The sequence below is a fragment of the Mauremys mutica genome, chromosome 19 (assembly GCF_020497125.1).
Source record: "Mauremys mutica isolate MM-2020 ecotype Southern chromosome 19, ASM2049712v1, whole genome shotgun sequence".
In the NCBI taxonomy this organism is placed as follows: Eukaryota; Metazoa; Chordata; order Testudines; family Geoemydidae; genus Mauremys; species Mauremys mutica.
In genome coordinates, this window is record NC_059090.1 from 21,218,227 (window position 1) to 21,242,019 (window position 23,793).

Sequence of the window (23,793 nt, forward strand, 5' to 3'; positions counted from 1 at the left end):
TTCTAGTCAGGCATTTGTGATGCAATATGGCCTGATTGTCTAAGATTTGACACTGACTTTTATTATGTAAGTGCTTGGTACTGTATCTATGTTACACAAATCAACTGTATTCTAATGTCCTCAAACGGGTAAATGGCTTACAGAACCCAAAGGTATCTGCTGTAGGAAACATCTCAACAACTATAACTTGGTCCTTCATTCCTGTACCACCATTTGGCTCCTCAGGTGGGAAAAATGGCTATTACTTACTAAACTCAATATAAAATTCCTTGAAAGAAAACTCAGTTTATGAATTAAAAAACTCAAATGACAAATGACCTTATTTTCATTGTAGCAGAACAAAAACTTATGAGTTCAAAATATTTTAAAAAATTATTGATAGATATTTCTATGGAAAAAATGTTCCATGGGATTCTGATATCTTGAGCTACATTTTTATTTACAATTCAATTATTAAAAAACATATGTAAAAGTGATAATTTTAAGGCTTTCAAAAGCTCAGTGATTCATTTATAAGAGCCCAAATGTCTCCCATAAATGGTCCTTTTAATTTTTTTCTGTTGATGAATGTTACTCTGTTTTGAATTCACACCCACAACAGCAGATATTTCCCATACTGATAACAAAGAGGTTTTTTGTTAGTGCTGATTGAGGGGTCAGTGGCAGCTGCACTATGTGTGCAACATAATCAGTATAAAATACTGGCTTGTAACAATGACTGCTCATTAGAATATAAAACAATTAGAATGTTGCATTTGTAATCTCAGCAGCTGTTCCTGTAGGCTTTAAATGCAACTTGTTACACACTGGTTGCTCTTACTTTTTGCTTCTTTCAATTCAAAATCGCAATGAAAGACTAATTTAAATGGTGGTCGGTACAACTAATTTGGACTGCACTCTTGGAAATGTGAATTTTGCTTTTCAGACCACAACAGTCAAACTGTAAAACAAATAATTTTTTCTCCCTAAATGATTGTCATGCTTCATATACCAATCTATACATCGAAGATTTAACTAGGAATTACTAGGAAACAGAACTTTAGCAATCTACCTACTGCCAGAGATACCGATATTGAAACAATATTATTGCAAAGTCTTATGGTACAAATATGAAGACTTCCTGTGCATCATGAACATCAGATAATACGTAAAATATTAGGAAAATAAACTAAGTGATAATTTTAGGCCTGAAATATTTGCAGAAAGGGAATTTGGAATGGTATGTTGAGTTACAGAATTTGCAATTTGTACTGTGTTGATTAAGAAAAATATCATGTAATTAACACGGCACAGATTGTTAATGTTATATTCAATTTCAGTAATGTGCAGATTGCTGTATCTTCATAGAGCTCATTGTAGAGTCAGGGTCTACATTTGAGGATTTTAAAATTGGCTTGCAGATTATTTGTTAGAAGACACAAAAAATTAATAAATTGATCATTGTAAATTATTTGCTCTGCTTTACTGCATATAAACAACCATTGTATGCACTGAATTAATCTAGCTAAGTCTTCATTGTCCTATCATATTCTTAGACCACTATTGTAAAGAAAGCTTACAGTCAAATGGGTTATCTTTGTGATAAAAGAAGATAATCTGCAATCACAGCTCCCAGTCAGCAGCTGGATCCAAATGGGCACAAGGCCCAACCCACACAAATGTGATTGCAGAACTGGGGCTTTAAATGGTACATAAATTGCTTTTATCAATGTTCTTGTAATGTACATTTATGTCACCGAATCAAAATGACATTGAAACTTTATAGACTTTTAGTCTATTTAAAATCTAACCAGTTTGTTCTCAAGACAGTATTTCACATCATAGTCTGAATTTTCTTCATGACAAAATGTTATTTCATTCTAATGTTCTTTCTAGTTTATGAATTAAAATCTCTCTTCATGTTATGCATGGATACATCTGTGGTCTTGTAATTACATAGCAATCTTCTTCTATACTGGGAAGTAATAACTACTGGGATTTTTAAATTTGCAGGGATGACCGCAGCAGTAACTAAATACATCGGCTAAGATTTTCCAAAATAAGGCCCTAAAATCAGGTCCACTGAAATCAACAGAAAGGCTCCCACTGACTTTGGTGGGCTTTCGACAAGGCCTGAGGTGGTTTGATTATCAGTGATAAACAGCCAACAATTGCCATTGGGAGCTGTTGCTTGCTCAGCATTATTGAAAATCAGACTCGAGATTTACCTGTTGTTTTAGGAGTCTTAGGTTCCTATATTTTAAAGTCTTGGCCATTGAGCACAACTCTGTTTAAAACATAAATCAAAGTTTAGAGGAATTGATTTTTGAGGAAAGATTAATTAATTGGATACTATAAAATAAAAAATGGGTGTCCACCAAGTCCGTAAATGCCCACAGCCATAAATTCCCAAAACAAAATTAGATCACCTGCAGAACACCAAACTCCTCTCTTCCCCACACATCTGATTTCTCTCACAGGTGACCCCCTGCAGCAGCCTGTATAAATAGAGGTGCTTTGTAGCATGCTCTGCATGTCAACAGGTTTGGGCTATTTCAGTCAGGGAGCAGGTAAACCTGTTCCAGATTACTGCATTGCAATAATCCAGTATTGAGGTAACAGAGGCATGGATCACTGCAGTGTGCTCCACAGCTGACATAAATGGTCAGAATCTCCTGGATGCTACTGCTATATGACCATCCAACAGCAGCGGGGGAACAACTACAATGCCAGAATTCAAACACAGGTAACAAATGGGAGGAAAACATCCTCAGTCAAAGGGGGGAAATAGCCTTTCCAGAACATCTAGCAGCCTCCCCCAACCTACCATTATCACCTCACTCTTATCTGCGTTGAGCCTCAGACAGCTAGTTTTTGTCCATGGCCCAAACCTCCCTATATGATCAACAGCAGTGTCTGTATCAGAAGAGACAAATATAAAGCTGAGTGTTATCAACACATTGAAAACACTGCAGCCTATATCTTCTCACTAACCCTCTGAACAGCCTCATACATACATACACACTTTAGACAGATAGACAGACAGATAGAAATCTTAAGTTTATCTATCAAGAAATATTTCCTGTCAATGAGGTCTAAGAGATTATAGAAAGAATGGAAGACCTATCACTTTGAACATTTAAAATCAGACTGGACAAAGCACTAGAAAATGCAAGGTGGGAATGCATTGACCAGAGGAGATGGACTAGCTTGACCCATAGGTCATTTCCCCTCACTAGGTTTTATAGGCCATATTGTAAGCCCTTTATTTACCCTGCTTATCAGTTACTCTCAGTTGTTCCATTGACGTCAACTGTTATGTTAGTTCTCACCAATCAGGCTTTCACAATCTAGCCCTAAGACTCTAGGAAAGTAATAACAACAATAAAAGAGCAGCCCAGAAATTTTGAAAACTACTTTGGGTATCCCTACACCTCCAACTGCCAGAAGCTGTTACCCTGTTCTGTTCATTCCCTTAGATACGGGCCTAGATGAACCATTGGTCTGACCTAATATGGCTCTTATGCTCTTAAGTTAATAAAATATTTACAAAAACAATTAATATTCTGCTGCTGCTTGTTTTTATAAGTATGCAAAGTTTCATATCTGCATAAAACACCAGAAACCAACATAACCTAAATTATACTCATATAGTATTTGATTACTAAGAACTGAAAAAAGTAAGTACTGGTAATGTGTTTCTATCAAAAAGCTCCTATATGTTGGTGCTTCCCACATATAGGAGACTGTAATAAGATTTGTATCTTTCTGCAAAATGGCTCAAAAATAGGAGACACACTGAGAGTTATCTACATAGGAGGTACAGGGAAACATTAAGGTGTGGAGTGAAAGAAGCAGTATCCATTTAGTACTGAGTTACCAGTTCTGAGTGGTCACAAAGCATCTGATCTCAGGCTTCTCCCCAGTAACCCAATGGAACCAGTGCAAATGGACTTCCACAGACTCCTGAAGAGGAAGAAGCATGTTATATTGCCTCCGACTTCCAGAGAGGAAGTTATGATGCCCCCGTGTCCTTCTTTACTCAGATTTGTTCCTTTCAATGCCTTGCGGCAGAGGAGAGCATGAAGCTCTATTGACAGAGAGAGAAGGGGCAGGGGGAAGAACAGCTCCAGATCATCCCCAGCCCCTCTTTCCTAGAAGTTCACATACAGAGCTTCTAAAAATATCCAGGGCATGACCATCCTACTGAAACCAAGCTCATAAGTATAAGTAGGGGCATTGCCAGCAGATCGAGGGACGTGCTCATTCCCCTCTATTCGGCATTGGTGAGGCCTCGTCTGGAGTACTGTGTCCAGTTTTGGGCCCCACACTACAAGAGGGATGTGGAAAAATTGGAAAGAGTCCAGCGGAGGGCAACAAAAATGATTAGGGGCTGGATTGTTTAAGTCTGAAGAAGAGAAGAATGAGGGGGGATTTGATAACTGCTTTCAACTACCTCGAAGGGGGGTTCCAAAGAGGATGGATCTAGACTGTTCTCAGTGGTACTATATGACAGAACAAGGAGTAACAGTCTCAAGTTGCAATAGGAGAGGTTTAGGTTGGATATTAGGAAAAACTTTTTCACTAAGAGGGTGGTGAAGCACTGGAATGGGTTACCTAGGGAGATGGTGGAATCGCCTTCCTTAGAGGTTTTTAAGGTCAGGCTTAACGAAGCCCGGGCTGGGATAATTTAGTTGGGGATTGGTCCTGCTTTGAGCAGGGGGTTGGACTAGATAACCTCCTGAGGTCCCTTCCAACCCTGATATTCTATGATTCTATGATTCATGTGAGCCCTCCTATTCTATGGCTTGCTAGGCCAAGATCCTAAGTATGCTACTTCCCAGGAACTATCACTAAGCCTCAGGAAAGTGCCCAGGAATCACTTGTAAGGGTATGGCCTATGTCCTCTTGAAGCCCAGCTCAACAAATATACCCTGCCATGCATTTGAATTACTAAATTGCAAAAGAATGAAGAGCAGAATGAAAAAATGGTTTACAAAGTTGAACATGAAAATAAAAATAAAACGCTAGAGCGCTCTGTGCATGCAGTTTTGCTATAGCTAACTGTTTTCTCTCTTCTGGAAGATGTAGTGTAATCAACAGAAGAAAGATGAGTGATTGTGTCTCTGATTTCGGGCTAAACTCTGCCCTTGTATGAGCAGCACAAATACACTGACTTCAATTGTGTTACATCTGCAAATGCCAGGGACGGTCTTGTTCCTTGTTGTTTGATTGTTTTATGAGTGGGAGAGGGGGATATATAATCCCGAGGTTGAGTTATACTGTTTCTGTATGAAATATAATTATATCTTGTAATAAAAAAAGAGTGGATTAAGGCAGAATCCTTTGTTAAAAGGGACAACTGAGAGGGCAACGAGAGGCAAAGCAAGCAGAGGCAAGTGCAGAGCACAACTGATTGCTGCTTAGCGGCTAACCTGCCTCATAGGAGAAGAAAAGCAAGGATTTTGGAGTGGGAGGAAAAAATCTATTTGGGTAAAGTACCAACATTTTTGCAGCGTGCCTGAAATTTTAGTGGATGTAGGTCCTATTTAGCCTTACTCCACTTACAGCACTTACAGTATTGCTTACCAATGCGCATTTGTTTGAGTGATTTGTTACTATGTGTGTTGTTTGTATTGTTCTAGTGTGCACACATATACACTTACATATTTTATATGTATAAAGTCTATAGTTACATACTAAAATTCATACTACATACATATGTCTCATACTGCATTTAATATTGTAGATCTGATTTAAAACAACTAAAAGTGCACTCAATTTTACAGCACAATTCTTAAACAATTTTTAAATTAAACAATAGAGTGCTATAGAGTGTTCTTGTTGAAAATTTCCAAGGCATTTATCAAAATCCTATCAACAGTAAGGCATTTTAATACATATAAAGAATCATTAATTTTGCAACAGTATTTCCATTCAAATAAATGCATATGTGTTATATCAATCAGATAATTAATTATGTAGATATAATCAATACGTCTGAGATGCTGGTATAATAATGAGATGTTTGCTCACTATAGTTCAGAATAAATCTGTCCATTAGCATAGTCAAAAATCACCCTGTTAATAAAAATACAAAAGTACACTTTGATGAATAAACATGTTTCCAATTAGCTTGCCATACACTGTTTATTTAAACTTTTATCAGTAAATAAGGATCAGACATCCAATATTTCAATTACTAATACTGATTTACTCTGTAATACTAATCAGTAAAACCAATAACCTAACATGCTCTATAATAACTACCACAAAAGGAGAATTGTCATTCAAATTATATATATATAGATATATATATCTATATCTATATCTATATATATCTATATATATAGAGAGATATATATATATATATCAGTTTCTGACGGTAATTAATGTTAAAAATGATAAAATGCCCAACAAACAAAACTATTTTTCCCTATTTCAGAAATAAAGGCATTATATTACATAGGTTATGCTGTCAACCAGAGTTTACCATGAAACTTTAAGCTGATCTACTGATTTTCATTGCATCTTTTTGAAAACAATGTTAGTCTCCTTCTAGATCTGTCTACTCACAATTTCTAAACCAGATTATAAAGCTAAATCCATGCAAACCCTTAATGGATCAGGATTTCATTTCTAGTACTGCAAAAACTTCAGTTGTGGCCAAGTCTTATCAGCTACAGTGGCAGACAGATTACAGAAGATGTGCTATGGATAAGTATGAAGCACTACCAGCTTAAACCAATTACGCACTTAGGACAAAGTTGTCAAACCACAGATGAATGCCAAATCCTAACATTTAATTTCCTCTGTACTTACATATTTTAAGGAGAATTATACTATAAATAGAGGTTATAGGAAGTACAAAAGACAGGTGGGTAAATATAACACAAAAGGAAATATTTAAAACTGTTTTTGAAATATGATGGTGTGTAAATAATGAAGCCATTTTAATTCAATAAATACAATGTAAGAATAAAAAATGTCTGCTAGCCACAAGATTTCATTTCTTCCAGAAGTGAAATTGTAATGCTACCTGTGTTTACTTGTTGATGAATATTTTTTTAATTTTTGACAACTAATTCTCACTGTCTTTTAAAAGAAGCTACAGATGAATTAGTCAGTTGCAAAACAATCCATAGCTGTCCTAATTGTTCTTCATACAATTACAGTCAGGAAAACAGGCAATAAAATGTGTGTGTATATAATTCAGTTTCTATGACTTACTTGCTTCAGTACTGTTACCCTGTGGCTTCTTCATGGTGTTCTACAATGTTCTCAAAACAGTAAAAAAAATCATAATTAAGAAAGGCAGTGTACAATTTAATGCACATAATTAGCAATTATTTTATGCACACTTCACAATAAAAATCTGTTGCAAACTAAGGGAAAGAAACATTAATGAGCTACTTCTGATGCTGCTCTGTGTACTGTGTTTGCATAATAATGAGGTCCAATCTGCCAGAAAACACATAAAGGACAAATTAATAAGGTCGTCATTTTTGTCTAATGATGCTTAATGCAGTTTTAGCAATCTGCTCAAGACAAAAGGCAGTCACTCAGACGTAGCCGATTATGCATTCGCGTGGCAGATGAAATCTTTATTAAACAGAATGAGGAATCTGATTAACATGCGATAACAAATATACAGTCTGCAAAAATGAGCGCGCCACCTCCTGCAAGCATCCCTCACGTTGACTATTAAGGCTTTACTCAGATTGAGGTCAGACTGGTATTCCCGAAAGGCGCATTAAGCTAAAAGTTTACCAAATGTGGTAACATGATGAACAAAACAATATCCTGTTATATAAAAGCTACTGTCTCAACAGCTGACTGTCTAATCAGTTACAGTAACAACTGCTTAAGTTAAAAAACCTTTATCAAAAGAGCTTGGTTTAACTTTTAATAGGCGAGGGAAGATTTATTACATTAGCTGGGCTGGATCTCAAAGCACCAGGAGTGCTTTTGATTTGTAGCACTAAAAAATTTCCTATAGGTTTCAAAGTGATCTCAGCTATGAGCATTCTATCTTTTTAACAGAGAAGAAAACATGGAAGTATGTAAAATTCTTTGGAGAACTTTCAGGAATAAAAATGGTTACTGTGATCATTCACATGGTGTTGATCTCACATAAACCACACTGTAGCTAGTACAAGCCAAAGGAGGTTTCTAGATCAATAGCAAGCATAATTTAACCAAATGCAAAGAAATTTAATGCTGAATTAGCATACTGCACTTTGAATATAAATGGATGCTTTCTTAAAGTCTAGTTTTAACAATACATTTTAAAAAATGAATTACATTATGGTAACCATTCAAGACTTAAATTCAAGCTAAGTTCATGAAAAAAATATGGTAGGCCCTTGTTAGAAGGCTATTTCTTATATAACAACTGAACTCCAGATCCTAATTCAATTGAAAATATTTCAAACATGTTTTGCCATAACAATGCACTTTTTATTACATGAAAAATCCTTTGGTTCTCAATTTATAAAGAGAGGAGGACATTTAAGATGACATCTGATCTCTCAAATTGACAACAGACATGAAAATCATGGACTAGGCCGCAGTTAAACTTTGGTGTTGATTTTTCTCTCTTCAATCACATTGCTCAACAGCAGCAAGAATTTCATACTCAAGAACATGCAAATGCAAGCCGAAAATAACTGAGTCCCAGCTTCCTTATACTAAAACATTTGTGCTTGTGGTGATTTTCCTTTTAGTAGCATACAATAATCATTTCAATTTCTTTTGAATCTTTGTTTATAATAAATAAATATATGAATTCCCAATTTTAAAAAAATAGATATTTGGTTAAAGTAAAATGATGCTAAAATTGAAACTACATTTACCTTTACTACCATTTGTCCTAAGCCTATTTTTGTTCCTGAACAACTCATGTTATAAAGAAACAAATAGCATCTCTGTCCCTGACACCCAACATCCTACCACTGATTTCCCTTTTCTTCCTGGGCCTGCCAGTTCCCAAAGCCTCCTCCCTCTTCCCAGGGAGTGACCGCAGCCTGCAATCTCCACTCACTTCTTCCTTTCTCCAGGGGTAGGAAGCCCAGGGATAGAGCAATGAGGCCAGAGAGAGAAGGTCCAGACTGCTGAGCTGAGGGTCCCTGGGCCGGAACTTGGAGAAGAGGGCATGCCTGGGTTCCCCTACCAGTCACTGGCAAGTAGCACAGAGGCAGTGAGCAGAAAGACTTCCTAGGACTACTGAGGAGCTAAACCTCTCCCGGAAGGTGGGGAACATGGACAATGACATGACTGGAGGACCAAGCCATGAAGAGGATGCTGGGTTCCTGAAGCTGTGGGAGGAGCTGCAGGCCAGCAGAGTGATGGTGTTAAAAACCATGGGAGGGGGAGCGCATCAGCCTCAAACTAATCCTCAGAGTACAGGAGGAGGCACCAGTCCGCTGGTGAGTGGTGCACCCCGACAACACTCCTATTAGTAAGAACAGCTTGCACAGTTTTGGAACAGGAACGTTCTAGCTCCAGTGCCCATCTAAATACCGGGAGGTGAAGAGCTTCTGGGGTGGGATGTATGACTTTACCATTCCCTTGAGTCCAGGAAAGGATGAATACTGATGCGCAGCCAGACTGACATATGCTGGAGACCTGGGAGCCAGAATTGCCAGGGCCATTTGGGTGCAAAAAGAATGACTCATTCTCTATCCTGTCAAATCTTCCATAGTACTCAAGGAAGCAGTGGGATAAGAGGATAGGCCTAATTCAGGTGGAGGATGGGTCACAACCCTCCTGTCATCTTGGGGACTAGAAAATATTTGGAATAAACCCCTTTTCCCTGATGTTGAAGAGGTATTCACTCTATGGCTCCTGGTTGGAGGAGGAATTTTACCTCCTGAAGGAGACTCTTATGACAGTGGTCCCTGAAGAGGGATAGGGAAAGGATGCTGGGAGGAGGTGGGGAGAGAAACTCAATGGTATAGCTTATGGTACTTCCTCGTTGGGGCTTGTGTATACATACACAAGGGGGGAGGGGTAGCTCAGTGGTTTGAGCATTGGCCTGCTAAACCCAGGGTTGTGAGTTCAATCAACTGCAGCTTGTAATGAGGTTCTTGCCACTAATTTACCCTCATCAATAAGGGCTTGCAATTGAGCCATATACTCCTGGGGTAACTTGTCTTTACAATCCAGGAACTTAGAATAATTTTTAAAAATCATATTTTGCCAGGAGGGCTTGGTAGCTGGAAATTCTAAATTGGAAGTTGGTGGAAGGAAACACCTTTCTTCTCATAAGGTCTAAACACTTGGCCTCCTTATCTGCACGGGAAGCCCTTGGGTAGTGTTGTCTAGACCTTTCCATGGCTGCTTGGATAACTAGAGAGTTTGGGGCAGGGTCAGAGAATAAGAACTCTGCTCCCTTAGCCATGACAAAGAACAGCTTTTCTGCCCTCTTAGATGTAGGGACACAGGCAACTGGCAAGTGCCATAGAGTTCTTGCCAGTTCCTATATGACCTCATTGACTGGTGTAGTAGAAAGACAGATCCTGGAGCACTGGGCCTGGTGAAAGACCTGAACCACTCTCAGAAAGGCCAGGATGAGCTGTGAACCAAAGTCAGGTGAGTATTAAAGCAGATGCTTACAAGTTCACTGTCCAGTACATGTACTTGGCAAAGGTTCTGCTAGTGTTGCTAAAACACAGGCACTCCTAAGTAGTACCAGGCACTGGGTAAGTATGTGAATACTAAGGCCAATATGAGGAGTGAAAAAACAGGTTATGGTTGACCCCAAGGCATTGGATACCATCAGTCCCGAGGAAGGGGTCCCTACTTGGACTGATGAGATTAGTAGTAGAAGATTCTTGATCCCCTCTGGGCTGAATGTCCTCAGGGGAGGGGAAGAAAGTTTTACCAGTATGTCCAAGTCTTGGCATGGAGCATGAAGAGAACAAGGACCATCACTTGAAGAATTAACAGACCTGTCTCTCATTTGCAGCCCAGTTGCTGAGTCAATATCCAACTATTTGGTTACTAGATTTGGTAATGTCCTTTTGCTATAACCAACTAGGTATCCTCTGATATTTTCTAATTACTAGACTACCTTTTTCTGATTTTCACTTCCTATTTTACTCCTCCATAGACAGTCACCCTTTGATTTCATAAAACGTTACCTTTGCCATTATACACACCTAACCAAGCTTTTTTCTTGCAGGAAAATAAGGATCTACCACTTTGCACAATCTTTGTATATTGCGTGCTCTATTGTACTATATCAGCATATTGATGCACGGAATAAAATAATACTTAAAGTGGTCTAGTTCAATTACAATCTTCAGAAGATGATTACATCTTAATTATCACCTTCTTGAACAGTATGGAAAACTAAAAAAAGGAAAAGCAGTACTTTTTGTCAAGAACTTTATTACTGTACTTTCTAAATAGTTTGAGGTATATTAGGAAAAATTATTTGTAAAGAAATAAGTCTACATTGGGTAGAAAGGGTCCGATGGGAAGACCCTGTAACCTCAGGGGCTTCTTGGGCATGAGCCCAGAGTATAACATTTGTACAATGAAGGGGCATATTTCCACGTCATGCTGCATGTGGCTCCCCTCATCTAATTTTTCCTTCCTCCTGTTTGTAGGTGGGGAGTGGATTGGGACTCTGACTGCCAACCAGGTTCCCTGAGCAGGCCTGATAGTGTTAAGGGGGCGGGACATGGCCTTCATAGCTCCCCTCAGGTTTGTAGAGCCCAGGGCCTCTGGTGCCAAGTTGAAAACTGCACTGGAACAGCCCAAACATGTAGTTGGGAGGAATGGTCCCTGTTGGTTAAGAATTTTAATAAAGTTGTAGCCTCTGCTGTGACGTTGCAGTCTATATGGTTTTATAAAAATATGCTAATGAGTGAATATAATGTAACTGGAATATGCTTCATGCCCCTTGAGCTCTCTAATCTGGGGATGCTGCCAGAACCAACTGTCACAGACTGCGCTATCCAATTAGCTGGCATACTCCACTTACATAGATGCCAGCTGTGCTGCAAGCCATGTTAGTATGCTGAGGTTTAAAACACTATCATAAACAGAGCAACAGTAAGACTGCTTCCATTAGCCACCACTTTTATGGTAATTCACCAGCCTGTCTCTAAATTTAGGAAAAGGCCAGTGGGATAGATAATAAAGAATGCTATTTGTCAGTCAGAGACCACAGTTCCACACACACTAAGAGGGTCTGTTGTCTGCAATGAGACTTCAGGTGAAAATGAAGAAGCTGCCTTACTGTAATGTCAGTGAAAAGAAATGTTGTAAATCTAAAATCTGTCTTAAAGAAATAATTAATTTACTAATTACCTTATCCTTCTAGTTAACTAATGATTATTCTAAAACGTACTTTCTGTATTCACAGGTGCAAGGTAAAAAAAATTGTACTACCCCCCCTAACCCCAATGAGCTGGAACAGGTCTTACCTTCTGCTTTTGGTAATAAAAATTGTCCACAGACAATACAATACAGTCCTGACCTGCAAGGTTGGCTGCATGTTTCCTTCCACAATATAATAAAGCAATATATAAATTAATGTATTAAACATTTAAAGTCTAAATATGTAGGTCATAATTATTTAAAAATAAAAACCATTACTATCAATTATATACTAATGAAAAGTATTGCTTCAAATATGAATAAATAATATTAGAAGCACAAATCCATTTGAATCAATATTTAATTGCTTTAAAATTTATATTAATTGGTAAAATATGTATCATATGAAATAATAAAAATGACTAGACTAATTTATATATATTATATATGAGATATTTTATAATACTGTAGTCTCCAAAAAAGAGGTTTGAGTAGCAGACCAAATAAGACAAAAAAATAGACTTGGCATCAGACTCCAAACACAACTTTGAGTGCCAGATTTTAAAATGTATTATTCAAAGAAATTAATAAATTTTGTACTTTAGATGTTTCTAAATTATTGTGAAATGTAAAACATCAGTGTAGTTTTCTTGTATATTGGAGTTTTATTTTAATCTGAATAGCTCAATGTATTTGAATAGGTTAATATTTCCTGAAATTAGAGCACACCCTAAAGTATGGTTTTGTAAAGCATTTAGGGCCCAATCCTGCACCCCTTACTTATATAGGTAGCGCCACAGACTTGATCACCTATATTCATGTGATAAGGGCTGCAGCCTGCAGCCATGGAATTAAAAAAAAAAAGTAATGGAGAACTTATAGAACATCAGTAGAATGAGAGCACATGTTAATTTTATGACTCAAAATTACAATCAATGGTCTTCAAATAGTACTTTAAAAGATTAACTTGCCAGTCCTGGGTAAACAGTTCACTTTAACGAATAGCAGACTACAATTTATGAAGAAAATATAACTACAACAATACATTTTTACAGGTAGGACTGCATGTTGTACTAGACCAGACCCGAGGGTTACTCCACATCATGTTGCTCCTTTATTGGCTTCTGGAATGTGAGATGCAGTGTCTGTGTTTTATAATCTATGGCATTAACAAAACTGCTAGTTGATAATATATTGAAATAACATCATTTGTTCCAGAAGAACCCAGAAGTACTTTACAAATTACTGATATTTGGAGTTTACATGAGTTCCGTGAGCTGAGGAGCTGCCAGGCTAGGACATTTGGACTAATACCCTCTCTCAAGAAAATGGCCAGTGATATTTAATGACCACAAGCACTTAGTGACTTAGTTTTAAATCTCAGACAAAGAAGGACTTTACAGTGTCAAAATGTTCCCTTGCACCATGCTGGTGGGGTACTAGTTTAATACTATATAAGGGAAGAGAATTGTCTGCTTAATCACCAATACAACATCTTGTAGCATACGGGGTTTCCTTGGAGGTTTTCCACTCACGTACTGACCATTCTCAATTGAACAAAAACATAAAATTACAGAGGCAATCTGGCTACAGGCTACAAAACACTTAGTCTGGAATTTTTCAAAGGATCCTAAGGCAGTTAGGTGCTGAACTCTCATTAAGTTTCAAAGGCATTAGGTTCTTAGGCTCCTTAAAAATTACACACTAATCAAAAATAGTTAAGAGTCCTTATGTAGAAAGGAGACGTCTATTACAAACTATGGTCTTAATTCTGCAAAGAGCTGAATATCCTCAAGTCTCACTGATGCTAATAAGGCACTCAGCACTTTCTACAAATGTAGATCTCTTGGGCAATTTTTCAATCGAGAAATAAGTGTGTCTATATTACTTATTGAAAATTTAAATTACAATAATTATATTAATCAACTAATAAACCATACAGAACCATGCACATTATTTCACCTCACAGGAAAAAGGCAGTATATATATTTTTCTTATATGTTATCAAGAGTTGCCACTACCACATTTAATAACTCCATTCAATCTACTCTTTATATTGTACCTTTCTTTCACAGATGAAGCCATTTCCCCTACTAGCAGCTTTCTTGGTTCTTCGTTTGCATGCTCTTTGCACATTCAGTCCTTTAATAAATTTGGGATTCGATTATTATTTTATGCACAAAAGAAATACTAATTATTGTTTCAAAATAATAGGATACTTTCCATAATTTAGATTTCACTGACTTGAGAAGTCCAAACACAGTTTTAGGTTAGTTTTAATTTAGGACAAAAAACATTTACATGCAAAGTAGACAGCTAAGTAACCAATTTACTTTTGTTGTTTTGAATCAACACAAATCTCTGATAAATTTAAAAATAAAATGCTTTTCAACCACTGATGTATATATATGAGAACAAGAAGCTTGTGTGTGTGAGCGCATGCATGTAGGACTGAATTTATAGTTTTTGCATTCAAAAAAGGCAGCAATACTAGCTAGGCCTATGATCCCATCAGTTCTCCCAAGCAACTGTGTAACAGTCAGGCTTTAGGATGGGTCTGGTGAATATCTGAATGGGAAACTCCAAGGAAAACCCAGTATCTAATGGGAATAGTGATGTTACTTCAATAGGTGGCACTTGTCCTAAGTCAATGTTATTATATATTGTGATATTATATATTGATATAGTAACTGCAAATTAACACAGTGCTTGAACATAGATAAGACCAGTTTCATGCATCCAAGAGTTTATAATCAAAACAAGATAAGTCAAGACATACACAAGACAAGACAAAAATTCAGGAGAGGAAGGGTCCAGAGGCTCCTTATGATAAGAAAAGAGAGGCGAGATTTCCTATGAAAGACTTGAAAGAGGATAGAGAGGGTACTTGTGATTCAAGGCACAAAGCCAAAAATGATAGAAGATTTTTATTATACATTTAGATTTAAACACAAAAATATAAAAAGGCATTTTCCATGTGACCTTCTGGAAAAGATTACGTCAGGCCTTTTAGAGTAGCATTCAAAACCCCACAAGGAGCAGAAGCCTGGCAAACCATAGAGAACCAGGCATTTTCGATGAACCATAAAACTAAGAGTAGCATTTAGATCAAGAATGGTAACTACTGCAGTAGGCCCAAACAAGAAGTCTCACCGCCCCCGCCTCAACCGTTAGGTTTCTTGCAGGAGTTATGAAAAGAAGCTCAGTCACCAGTATATAAATCTAACATAAGGGTTCCAATGTTAGCTGCTGGCATGAAGAGAGGAAGAAGGAAAGTCACTAGCCATCTGATCTACCAACCTCACAACAAAAGTTACTACTGACTGAAGATGGATAGAGCCCTGTGTGGATACAAATGTATACCCACGGATGCAGATATCCACGGATATAAATCGGTATTCGCCAAACCGCATGGCTCTCCCGGGAACCGCAGCGATGAAAGGAGAAGAACGTGGGACCACTGCACAAAGGAGCCGGCACCCTGCACGGGCAGCTCCTCTGGCACAGCTGTACCCCCCCCAGCCCTGCCCCCCATCCCTTCCACATCTCCAGTCTGGTGGTATGCGTGCCACTTGCACACACTAGTGTAACCAGGGACAACGGCTGGCGAGTCTGGTGCCTGCCCTAGGAGGCGGGGCTGGTGGCAGTACAGTCATGCCAGAGGAGCTGCCGGCGCGCATGGCTCCTGGGAGTGGCTGCCCCACGTTCTGCTCGTTTTGCTGCGGCGGTTCCCGGGAGAGCCCTGCGGTTCTGCGGATACCGATTTATATCCATGGATATAAATTTGTATCCACACAGGGCTCTAAAGATGAGCTCAATAAAGTAAATATAATACTAATCTGCAGCATTAGGATTTTGTGGAGCAATTATGAGTCAGACTAAATTTGAGTTATAGCGACTGTTCTTATGTGAAAGGAGACTATTTTTCCTTTATGTAATTTTTTTTCTTTATCTGCTGCAATAGAGGAAACAAGAATTTGAGCCAAAGGTCATGAATGAATTATAGGTTAGTGCTAAATAATCCAATGCAGTATATGCAAAAGAGATTTTATATTCTACCCATCTTTTACCATACTTGCACACATAAGATTTCATCTTTTTAAAGCAATATTTAATATAGAAAGAAAAGAAGCTGTTTAATTCACAATACTTGATGTAAGAAAACGTATAGTTTCGAACAAGGGGATATCATAGCATTATTTAGTCTGATTATTAAAGAAAACATCACATGTGCAATTCCAACTCAACTCATGTGCCAAATATATAAATGTCCACATAAATACTTTACATTGTCCCAGGATCCTTCCCCCACAATGTACTTCATTAATATAACGATAGAAACAAAAACTAGTTTTTCTCAACCAGGTGTGTCACAATGTTTCATCACAGCAAAATCCTTCCTTCTGCATTAATCTTCAATGTCAAATAGTTAATTCACCACGTTAATTTGGGATACACGTGAAGCCCTGGAAATAATTATTACAAATTTTGTGTTCTTTAAATGTCTAATAGAAGTTATTGCTTTATTTTGTAACATGAACTCTCTTTGCTCTGGTTTTCAGTATGTAATAATGGCAGTAGAACCAAAATTTAGCCCAATATAATCAACAAAAATGTTTGAAATATTTCAAAATAAAATATATACAGAAAAATTTCAAAGTTCATGTGATATTTTACTTGGTCAAATACAGCATAAGAAGTGCATTTATAAGGTAGAAAAGTGCACTCGTTTGGCTGTCATTATATCTCAGAACCGGACCATAAATAAAAAAGGTCGAAGCAGCAAATTTTGAAGAGATGTCAATGATATTAGCTTATCTCAACTTTCTATTTACACATGAAACAAAGGAAGAATACGTAATGATGTTATTAGTATAATCAACTTTCAAGCAGTCTGCTCAATACTACTCATCTGCTGATATGTTCTTTTTATGAAGAAAGACTTGAAGGAATGGAAAATGGCTCCACTAATTTGGGAATCTAGGGTTGCTCTCGTAAATTACCTGGTGCTCAAGGAATGTGCATATTCTGCATATTAATCTTTTAAAATCTAACATAAATGCACAGAATTATATCTGCTTGAAGTTTTATTTTCTTTGGGGGCTAAACATCAATTGCTTGTGCTAGTGCTAAACACCAGATGAATTTAATCGACAACTGATCAATTTTGTCCTCACCCTATAGTTTCAGGTACAGTATTATTGGGTCTACAATTTATGATTCCCTGGATCTTGTTTGGCTCTTTGGCCATACATTGTGAAGAAGAATCTTAATAAAGTCTGAAGAAAACAGCAGAGCAGTATTATTTGCATATGCAAAATAAAAAAATATCAAATCAGATAACAGAGATAAAATGAAAATACAATTCCACCATTTCTCTGCTAGTGAGGCTACGTAGTCAGTAAAAAAGCCTACCAGAAATATAAGTGATTCATAATGAAGTTCATTGCTAAATTTCCTGTAAAACATGGTAGCTATGGACTAGTACTGATCAATGAGAAGGAAGACACACCTTTGTTTCGTGATCTGGAAAGTTTACTTTTCTTTTCTCTGGTGTCCATTTCCTGATATTTTTTCTGTTCCACTTCTCCTACTCTAGTAATACTTTCAGCATCACTATCTGCATTACCCTTAATCTTGTCATTTTGCATTATTATAGCTAATTCTGTGTTCATGTTATTATTACTTTTTATTTCTCCAATTGAGCTTACTACTTTTGAAGTACTGATTTCAAAAAGATCTTCAGCTACAATGCAAGCTCCATGTTCATTCTGATTCACAGTATTATTACACGTTTGAATTAATGGTTCAATTTGCTGTTCCTCTGATTCTATATCATCATAAAGTTCAGGTGTAAAATAGATACTGTCATCCTCAGCTTCTGCTTCTATGGCTACATTTAACGTTGAAAGTTCAATTTTTCCTCTTACTGGAGATAACTCAATGCATTGATCTATGACTCCATCAGTGCAGAGCTGCTGTTCAGCAGGATGTTCTTCAGCAGCTGCAGCCTCACCCTTTTTTTTTGAGGAACTAGTTGTTTCCAGTTGTAAAGCTGGTCCACTTGGTGTATGTTCTGTAAGCAATGATGACTGGCACTGGTGTTCATTAACAACAGGCTGACTAGATTCAATAGTTCTCCTTTTTTGTTTGCACATAGCTTTGGAGATACATTTCTTTTCATTCACAGGCAGAGGTGTTGAAGTCAGTGGCTTATTGCTGAAGTATTGTTTCATAAGGTCAGCATTAGTCCAGCTATTCCTTTTCTCCCTTTCTTTTTTGATGGCAGGACTTTTTGGTTTGGAATCCATATGTTTTTCTCTCCTCTCTGTTCGGTGAATATGATTTTCTACACCAAAATTCTGACCATCTGTGAAAATCACAAAATACAATAGTGATTGATTTCGTTTTTTCCCTTATTTTACAATGCACTTAGCACAGAATTTTATTACGTTTACAGAATTATTGTTATTATGTGAAATGAAATCCAGTATAAAGGGTCAGACCATCATAAAATTATGCATTGACTTAAGGGAGACAACTCACATGCCTAAAGTTAAAGCGTGTGTTTGAGCTTGTAGGATAAGGGTCAACATCAGTATTTTTCACTTTAAGTTACTATGTTCTCTATTTGCAAATTCTCTTATCTGTCATAAATGGTTAGGACTACAGATGAGCTTGAGCCACTAAATTCAGATTTGGATTCACACTTCTCAAAATGTTGATGTAATTTGCATGCATTGTATTGATTTAGCCAAGCTTTTAGAGGTAGAGAGTACATGTGAAGTACAATTCTCTAAACTTTGGAAACAATCTGGAGCCAAAGTTGTAGCTCAGACTCAACTCCAAGTAAGATGCGAGAAAGTAAAAATAAAACAATGACACCATATGTGAATCCAACATTTTTTTTGCTACAATGTCAACATTGGTAGATGTAAACGTTCTGTAAATTATCTTCAGAATATCTTCATTTTTTTCATTACAGAACCAAGATAATGTCAGAGTTAAACATTTTTAAAATGACACTACGAACTTATCAAAGTTGTTAGTTTTAAGACAACCAGATGGGATGACAACTAATTGTTTAATCTCCTGAGCTAAGATTACATATATTTGTGAGAAGTGGCCATTTCACAGCACAGCACTTCATAATTTTTTTTTACGTGTCTCTTTCAAAAAAAGATGCACGATTTTATAGTCTACACAAAAATATCAGTTCTGAGAACTGTTAATGAAGTTTTAACATGGGAAATAAGCATACTTTTCTTTGTTGCCATGCTGTTACTTAATTGACTGGATGCTGTAGAATTAACTGTGTTGATTGCTGTAGGCGAATGAGCTTCTAGGACCAAATTCTGCACCTTACTTTCAACAGGAACATCTGGTGACAGATGAATAGATGCCTCCCATAACGAAGTTGATGACGGATCTTTTGAACTTGAATGTATGAGGAGAGATTCACTATTACACTGGGTTGAAAAACCAGCGCCCACTTGATTTTTTTTAGCAAATGCATCCAACGAATCAAGCGCAGTACTAAAGTTCTCATGGTGCTGGATTTGTTGACGAATCCATTTGGATAATCCTAATGAAAAACAAAATCGGTACACTACAACCAAACTTACTTTATCTAGATTATATACAGTAGCTATTTCAAGTTACTAAATTGGGCCCTGGTCCTGCAAATACTTACACATGTTTAGCTTTGCTCATGGGAATAGTCAAATTGACTTCAGTGGAACTACTCCTGTTAGTAAAGTTAAGCATGAGATTGTTTACAGGATTGAAGTCTTGATTTGTTTATAGCTTTCTATTAGCATTTTTTCAAAAACTAGAGTACAGATGGCCTTATAATTGATTTAAAAAATTCTCTACCTCATCTTCTCATTTTTCACCTACTCTTCTCTTAAAATAAATTTAAACTGATATCTACTGTTAAGGACAGCAGCAATGCTGAAGCCTTCCAAAATGTTCCTACTGTTCCTTTGATATCTGTGTAATGTTTCTCTTGCTTTCCTTCCTGTGCTATTAATTTAAAGATCATGAATGATTACAAGAGGAATTTATGTATAGATGACAAAAATCTAGCAGTATTTAAATAGTTTGCAGGTTTTGCAGATTAAAAAACAGTGTCAGATTTTTTTTGAAATAATCACAATCACTTAATACTTCAAAAAAATCATACAAGATGCTCACATGAACCAATATTTATTTTTATAATTATTGTATATCAGAAATCTTAAACAAACAAATGTTTTGATGAATGTGGAAAACTGAAGACTGAGAAAACTAAATTTTCATAAACATTAAAAATACACCTTTTAATCCCTTAAAAATATTCTATATTAGAAAATGTTTTTAATTAGCTTTTATTCTTTGAAAAAAATATTACTCTTACCAAATTCATAAACTCTTAGTGTGAGTGTGTAAATTACAATACTCTGCTTTCTCCCTTTTGTTTCCTCTCTTCAGTTATCTAAGCATTTGCCTAATCCAAAACAATGTCAGAAAACTGCTTATATGGCAGAATCTGAGCTCCACCTGCTGACTGGACACGAAAATTATCTCCTTTACATTATCCTTTTACTGTGGTTGTTTATAAATGGAGAAGGGGCAACGAAGCTATGCAATCTATTTCTAAGAAAATTCTCCTTGACTAGTGTCATGTAAGCCTTATTTCTGTTTTAGATGCATTAATTTTACTAAACATGAAGAAACTGAATTGATCATGACAGCACAAACAAATGTTCAATGATGCTATGAAAGGAATGGTGGTGCCTCTACCTGTTCATGTCTACAAACCAGCTGGTTAAACCTCTAACTGCTAACATTAGCCCCTGCACTTCACTATGGGTGAAAAACTACTCATACAAATGAATGACAGTTAGTACTTTTATTTTTCTATTTATCATGGATAATAGTTCTTACATATGTTATAAATTTCATTTTGAAAAATGTTAATTAAAAGTCTGTAAATTGAAGTTTCCTCACCAAATCTTACTACCAGCATGTTCTGAATGGGAATTAAATTAAAATAACAGAATGACTAATTTGTGTGTTTCATTGCATTTTAAGCCTGACACCCAGAATCAGGGTTTTACAGTTGTTCAGAATTCTAGCTGCACAACTACACAACCACCGAGTTTAATGGATATATTTTGTTGTAGCTTCCCCCCCACATAACAGATTTCTTTGGGAAATCACCTCTTGAAGCCTAGATTCCCCAACACAACATCCTAATACTAGGATCTTTCCCAGGAGAATCTGAATATCTTACCAGTTATGTATTTATTAGGGTTACTCCTGAAGCGATCATCAACTAACACAAGAGCACCCCAATCCTTTTTGTGACGAATACACCTACAGGAGAACAATGAAAAAGAAATAAAATAGTGTTTAAAACTGAGAACTATTTCTCTTTTGCATACAGTTGGAAGCACAAAAGATGCAAAGATGTGTCAGATGTGCTTTCCTTAGCTCCAACAAAAGGGATTATCTGTCAGAGAAGGAATGTAAAAATTGTATCAGAAGACAATTAAGCAAAGAAACTGCTTTTTCACACAATTCATAGAATCACAAGAATGACCACTTGGATAACGCAAACTAGGAGGTCACACATTATTTCACAAACTGAGCACTTGATGTCTAATACTTACAACAGACGTTATTTGTTTGGCAATCTACTGTTGTGGGAAAGATAGGATAAGTACTGAAAGGAGTACTTGCATCCGACGAAGTGGGTATTCACCCACGAAAGCTCATGCTTCAAAACATCTATTAGTCTATAAGGTGCCACAAGACTCTTTGCTGCTTTTACTGAAAGGAGAGTAGAGAAGAATGTAGGGGCAAGATATGGGAATGCACTGAGTGTGGTTGTACAAAGACTTATAAAACTATGTACTTGCTTTAGTATTTTCTGTCAAGGTTTTAATAAAATAAGGTTCTATACAAAGAAAAAATCAAGATGCAAGGTAATGATGGTTGTTGACTCTGTAATTAAAAGTTTGTTAAAAAGTGGCTTTCTGTAACAATCCTGAAGTGCTCCTTTATAGAAAGCAATAATTATTTTTATAATATATTGATCTTCTACAGTGTCTTTCAGATAAGGGTTTTCAAAGAACTACACAAAAATAAATTAACTAGACCACACAATCCCATGAGAGATACATAAACATTATTATCCTCATTTTACAAATTAAGGAAAACTGAGGCAAAAAGTATCGGGGGTAGCGGTGTTAGCCTATATACACAAAAACAACAAGGAGTCCAGTGGCATCTTAAAGACTAACAGATTTATTTGGGCATAAGCTTTTGTGTAAGAAAAGGAAAGAAGAAAAACCTCACTTCTGAAGAAAATTTATGCCCAAATAAATCTGTTAGTCTTTCAGGCCTGGTCTACACTGGGAGGTGGGGGGTGTTGATGTAAGATATGCAACTTCAGCTATGGGAATACTGTAGCTGAAGTCGAAGTATCTTATTCCGACTTACCTCCCGTCCTCACCGCGCGGGATCGATGTCTGCGGCTCCCCGTGTCGACTCCGCTACCGCCGCTCGCTCCGGTGGAGTTCCGGAGTCGACGGGAGTGTGTTTGGGGATCAGTATATCGCGTCTAGATGAGACGTGATATATCGATCCCCAAAAAATTGATCGCTACCCGCCGATACGGCAGGTAGTCTGGACGTACCCTAAGGTGCCACCAGACTCCTTGAGGCAAAGAGAAGTCTGATTGGATATACAACATCACTGTGTCTAGAGATAGGATTAGAATCCAGATCTTCTAATTCACAGCATCATAACTAGCTCAGCAAAGAATTTTTTCTTGAATATCTTTAAAGCCTCCCATGAAAAAAAAAATTAACAAAACAATTCAAGGCAAAAGATTCCTTCCGAGCTTTTCATTTTTTAGTGGTTTAATAAGTGCTGTTTTAACTTGCCATTTAAATGAATTATATCTACTGGAAACATATCCCACCCTTTCAGTAAAGCAGCATTGCAAGGAGTTCATCGCCCAGTTGTCACCTGGTCATGCACACCATCTGGTATATTCCCAAAGGTTGTTATTACATTTCATGGACTTATGTTACTTCATATACGGTAACAGCACTATATTAAGAGAAAAGTGCCAGATTCAAGACTAACATGCTTCTGCTCACTTCAATCCCTGCAGGACTCTTTTACAGAAAGAAGCTTACATATCTGCGGCAACCACTTTCTAGGACTGTCAGCAAATACTGTATTTTGATTTATATTGTCTTTTTATAAATGCACTGAAATGTACTGGCTTTTCTTTTCCAAGGCTCAATATAATAAAATCTGGGTCAAATTATAATATAAACCAGAATTATTCTCCCTTGCATGCAACTGAGGCTTTTCCAAATACACCAGTAGGGGAGTCTGTCTTTCCCTTTCAGCTCAGGTTAAAGTGCATCCATTTAAATGGTCAGTCATACAATAAAGACCTTTCTTTAGCAACAGATTTTAAGT

General features: G+C 36.9%; 1 protein-coding gene and 1 long non-coding RNA gene across 4 annotated transcripts in view; one reads left to right on the plus strand and one right to left on the minus strand.

The window, feature by feature from the left end:
• The window catches only part of BRIP1 (BRCA1 interacting helicase 1), a 189,346-nt gene that overhangs the window by 57,867 nt on the left and 107,686 nt on the right, over window positions 1-23,793 (minus strand). For all 3 annotated transcript variants that reach the window (XM_044994192.1, XR_006574431.1, XR_006574432.1), the window contains exons 18-23: window positions 21,587-21,669; window positions 19,571-19,894; window positions 17,822-18,679; window positions 14,372-14,451; window positions 12,417-12,492; window positions 7,210-7,249 (exon numbers count right to left, since the gene is read on the minus strand). In XM_044994192.1, the coding sequence (XP_044850127.1) occupies window positions 7,224-7,249; window positions 12,417-12,492; window positions 14,372-14,451; window positions 17,822-18,679; window positions 19,571-19,894; window positions 21,587-21,669 (1,447 nt within the window). In that variant the 3' untranslated portion in view covers window positions 7,210-7,223. The remainder of the gene's footprint in view (window positions 1-7,209; window positions 7,250-12,416; window positions 12,493-14,371; window positions 14,452-17,821; window positions 18,680-19,570; window positions 19,895-21,586; window positions 21,670-23,793) is intronic.
• On the plus strand, window positions 107-11,239 carry LOC123353223. The gene is made up of 3 exons (XR_006574433.1): window positions 107-225; window positions 9,039-9,407; window positions 11,165-11,239. It is a non-coding gene; the product is annotated as an uncharacterized LOC123353223 (long non-coding RNA).